The 5,349-nt window shown below is 35.9% G+C and overlaps 1 protein-coding gene across 1 annotated transcript; it reads right to left on the reverse strand.

Annotated features, from left to right (window-relative positions):
- Positions 1–2,764: 2,764 nt before the first annotated feature.
- Positions 2,765–3,613, reverse strand: LOC102207908 (C-C motif chemokine 20-like). Its single transcript, XM_005721213.1, has 4 exons — positions 3,490–3,613; positions 3,289–3,397; positions 3,120–3,194; positions 2,765–3,032 (listed from the first exon to the last, which is right to left on the reverse strand). The coding sequence occupies exons 1-4, from the start codon at positions 3,557–3,559 to the stop codon at positions 2,993–2,995; spliced, it is 294 nt and encodes a 97-aa protein (XP_005721270.1). The 5' UTR covers positions 3,560–3,613; the 3' UTR covers positions 2,765–2,992.
- Positions 3,614–5,349: the final 1,736 nt, after the last annotated feature.

The raw sequence follows: 5,349 nt of genomic DNA on the forward strand, positions 1-5,349 counted from the left end.
AACAGAAATACCGGTTCCTTCTTCAGCTCCCATGACTTCCTCCTGCTCATGTCACAGGACTCTCACCTGTCATTGTTTAACTATTAGCAGCACAGAACTTCCAAAGCTGGATGTTTTCACCACAGAAAACAACAGCACACAAGCAGATCGGGCACATGTGCTCGTTTTATTTCAGCATTTATATGAAACTACAAAATCCTATCTTACATTTACAAAGAATATAAAATTAAAATATTACACAAGCTTTTAAAACTGAGCTGATATTGCTGTTGTTTAACAACATATTTGTCATTTGCAGCAGGTTCCACGAGACGGACGTCAGTGGAAGATAAAAGAGTGAAGTGTTTCTTTAGCTGGCATCCACCGTGTGCGTAAAAAGCTCAGATGGTCTTCTTTTTCCGCCCCTGTGAGCTGTGCTGGTGGATTTTCAGTGCTTTATTCCTAAAACGATGATAGACGGAGTTACTTCTCTTGCTGTTTATTAGAAAATCAGAACACTTGCTCTTTATTCTGCTTCTAAAAATCTCACCTTATATGATCGACAGCGTCAATCACCCACTTCAGAGCTGGATTGGCGCATGCTTTCCCTTCTTTGTGTGGAAACTACATTAAAATAAAGCAATGTGTAAATATTTTTACACCCACAGTAAACACTAATTTCGTCTCAAGTATTTTTTGATCTTTAAAGCAGTTTGTTAAAATAATTTTAAAGATGCTCACATGATGGCATTGATGGGACACATCTCTGTGTCAGTCTGGACTGAGTACCCCTTGATGATGGAGTCCTGTAACCTGCCTATCATGTACCTTCGACAGCAGTGACGATAAGCTGGGAAGAGTAAAATATAATATCTGTATCTGCCAGATCCCAGTAGTGGAAACGCTGATGTGTAAGCGTATGTGATTAAGAGAGAAAAGACAAAGAAACAAAAGAAACAAAGACAAGTACATACCAGCAAATGTGCTTGCAGGCAGACAAACAGTAAGTGCGATCACCACCACAGCTTTAATTGGCAGCATGTCTTCTGTGTTTGTGGTGGCAGCAGTGATGATGAAGCTATCTCACTGTATCTGGTGGCTCTTCAGGTTGAGTCAGTGAGGCTGTGCTGGTAATGTGCTGATCAAGCAGCTTCATAAATACTTCAGCTCAGCCCAGAGCAGAAGAAGCTACATCATGAAAAAATCCTGCCACTTTCCCCAGTGAAACAAAGAGGAACTGCTTGGATCATTGTTGGATCAAAACAATGGTAGCGTTTGCAATCATTGGTATGATTATGGAATGACAGCATTGTTCAAATTTTACAATAAAGTTCAGAAAATCTCCTGTGTAACTGTTTTTAACTGTTTTTCTATTTCTGTGTTCTGTATATCATCATATTGGTGTGTTTGTACTGTACAGCACTGATGTTATTATGTTTGAGCAATTCAGTTTGAGTGAATAGTCCATTTTTTTCAAGGCTATTTCTATTCAACGTTCATCCTATGAAGCGTTCCTCATGTTCTAAAAGATCAAATCCAGAGTACTTGTTGGTCTGACCCGAGTCAAACTTAAGTTGGCATAAAAAAATCCTCTGTTTATGGCCTCTCTCGACATAAACAGATGTGTCCAAATTTTAATTATGGCTTCAAAACATGCCATGTTTCTGTGATAACAGGCCATCAGGAGACATAAAATGATAAAAAAGAATATGGGATTATAGATGTGAGCAGATTCTTCAGTGGGGAGAAAAGCAAAGCGGAGAAAATGAGAGATACCGATTTAATTGTACCGCTTCCTCTGACTGATAGGGGACTGCGGCAGGTGTTTTTAACGGGTCTTTTTGTTTTGATCTGTGATACTAACGACATTAACGGTGTCTGCTTTCGACTCAGTCTGCTCTTTTACTTGTTGGATGAATGTGTAAAACGCTTGACTATGGCATCATAAGACTTTAAAAAATACAGAAATAACAGAAATAACATTGTCTGCATATCAATAAGAGAGAGTTTGGGGTTTTGTTTGTTTGGGGATTTTTTGGCACTTTGTTTCCATTTTTTGAGACTGTGCGACTGTCAGTTCATGTATTTCTTATTATATCTATCTTACTTTATCATGATAAATAGAGAGCATAATAAAATATATCATCTGTAATATGCCCTTATCTCATATCTGCTACATGTAGATTGCTTTTTTCTGAGTGAACCTTGCTTCCAAGCAAGGAAAGTTTGTTTTTTTTATTTGGCGGAGACGTGATGGATGAATGCCCATCGAATTCTGTGCTTTTATATCGACTTAGACTATGGGAAATTTGTGTAAATTACTTTAAAAATGTCCATTTGTGGTGCCGTGTGGCCAAAAAAATGTGGATGCCTTGTTTAAACATTTAAATCACCGCATTTACAATAAGTTAGAATTCTGCATTCTCAGTTTGTGATAATGTAATTAGAATATGATGAGAAATACTTTCTTTATCACAAAAGTTGGGAAGCTACTGTGTTACAGCAGCTGATTAAATAGAAAAAATACAAAAAAGTGATGCAATCAAAGTGTGATGGAAAAAGGAGATTGAATAAATATATATACATATAGTCAAAGTTAAAATTATTTCTGGTGTACACAGCCTAACGATAAAAAATTAAACAGCACACAAGAACAAGTTGTTTTAGACTTGGAACAGGTACTCATTTTATTTGAATGATTAGATGAAACTACAAAACCATTAATAAAACAAATGACTCTTTTTATAAATTATTTTATAAACATATAAAAGCAAAAAATAAGATTTACAAAGACGATAAAGACATAATATGATACAAGCTCTTACAACTGAGCTGAGATATGCATTGCTGAACACCACATTTGCCATTTACAGCAGGCTCTTCAAGCTGGAGTTAACTGGATTTAAAAACAGTGATGCATTGCTGGTTGCTGGCTGCAGGCTGCAGAGCTCACATAGAAAACAGTCTGCTGTAGCTGGCATCCTTAAAAAGCTCAGACGATCCTCTATTTCTGCTACAGTGAGTTGTTCTGGTGGATCTTCTGCGCTTTAGTCCTAAAATGATGATAGATGGAGTTACTTCTCTTGCTGTTTGTTTCAAATCAGAACATTTGTTCATTATTTTCTTTCTAAAAATCTCACCTTAAACGATCAACAGCGTCCATCACCCACTTCAGAGCTGGATTGGCGCATGCTTTCCCCTTCTTTGTGTGGAAACTGCATTAAAATAAAGCAATATGTCAATATTTATACACCCACGGTAATCATTGAAGCTGTCTTTAACCTTTAAAATGATTTTAGTGACGCTCACATGATGGCATCAATGGGACACATCTCCTTAATAGTCTGGACTGAGTACCCCTTAATTTCAAGATCTCGTAATCGGCCTGTCATATATCTTCGACAGCAGTAACGATAGCCTGTGAAAAAGGAAAGAAAATATATAATAATAAATAATAGTAATAAATAATTAAAATTAAAGATGAAAAACAGAAAGGCAGCAAGTACATACCGTCAGAACTGTTCGCAGTCAGACAAATAGTGAGTGCGATCACCATCGCCATGGCTTTGATTGTCACCATGTCTTTGTTTCAGTTGACAACAGTGATTCTGATGATAAAGTTGTCTCGCCTATCTTCAAGTGGAGTGAAAGGGGGTGCACTGTTGAGGAGCTTCATTTATACCTCAGCTCTGACCACATCAGTGGTGCTAGACTGTCACGAAAACCCCCCTAATTTTTTTTTATTTATAGAACCCAAAATTCTGTCCAACCAAGAGTGGAAACGTTTAAATGGTAAAACCTTACATAAAACCACTACAAGGAAAAAAAAAACCCCTTCTAATTAAAAAGTACTTTCTATAAAATAAGCGATCAATTAAACTTGTTACAACTTTGCTTGTATTTAGGGTAGGGCACAATAATTATGCATCATATTATATATTGTATTTATACAAAGAAATTTGTAAAGTACAAAATTATTAAAACTGTCACATAAAAAAGAGTGTGGTTAAAAAATATTGCTCGCTGAACTGAATTGAAATAAAAGCAAAATACAGAAGCTTTTTGAAAAAGCTCTTTATATTAGTCAGTGCTCATTGTGTCATATGTTGGCCAAATATAAACTAGAAGTTGTAATTATAGGAAAACTGAAAAGAGACATATTAGGTCACACATGTTAGACATGTGACCAGTGTGACCTGCATCAACACACCCTGATAAGACAGAGCCAGCCGTGCAACATGGGACGTTTTATAAAGCGTCATTCCTCTTTGTGACTCTTGACATAAACTTAAAAGAGACATAAAAATAATTATATATATATATTTATAGATAGATATAAAGTATGTGACATTTAGACACAAGTGGAGATAAGAGTTTAAAGAGGATGAAAGCTTCACTGAAGACCTCCGTGCTCTGACTTCACGTGGGCCGCTACAAGTGGGTTGCTTTGAGGTTGGATGTTCTTTTCTAGGTCAGAGGAACTTATTTTATACCCAAGACCCATGCAACAACGGTAAAGCTTTGCATCTGGAGCACTGAAATAGGTCATGATGCACTTATTGTAAGTGTAATTGCTTATCATGAAGTTTCCAACAAAACCACATCACCGAGTTCCTGCAGTTCGCAATCTCATAGTCAAACATCATTGAAAACTATATATCTATCTTTCTAATGCTTTTACTTTACTTATAATATTCTCAATAATGATATCGTTAGATAAGATATATTCATCACCCCCAAAAGGGGAGATTACTGCGTTACTTACAGAAGCCAAAACATTAAAAATAATATTATTAAAATTCAATAAAATAAATGTGATATCACAATAGAAAATGGATGGGGAAACTGAAATAAAAATCAATAAAACAAACTCATTTAAACAGAAAATACAGAAAAGTAAATATATTTTTGATTTTTCAAGACCATCTTAATTCAACAAAATTCGGTGAGAGAGTTTGCTGTCAGTGTAAATGTCCCTCCTGTTCCCCAGATGAAAGAGTCCCTCGAATAAGATAAGATGAGCTGAGATGAGACAACATAAGATAAGAAGAGATGAGACTGAGATGAGAAGAGATAACATAACATTACATAAGATGAGATGAGATAAGATAAACTGTTTAATTAAACAGAAAATACAGAAATGTGACAGCCATACAGAATTATACAGAATGGGACTTTGCTTTATTATTAAACTGTACAGCTAGCACTGTATCTTGTTGAATCCATTCCATGACAAATTAACGCACTTCTGAATGCAAAAGTGGATCCAAACCGGTACTACAAAAGAGAACAGTGCAATGTCTGTCACAGCAGGAGATGATCAAGTGTAACTAATGACATTGTTTGCTTTCTAACCATATTCGAGTAAGA

The sequence above is a fragment of the Pundamilia nyererei genome, unplaced genomic scaffold (genome assembly GCF_000239375.1).
Source record: "Pundamilia nyererei isolate P.nyererei 1_Seehausen unplaced genomic scaffold, PunNye1.0 scaffold00004, whole genome shotgun sequence".
In the NCBI taxonomy this organism is placed as follows: domain Eukaryota; kingdom Metazoa; phylum Chordata; class Actinopteri; order Cichliformes; family Cichlidae; genus Pundamilia; species Pundamilia nyererei.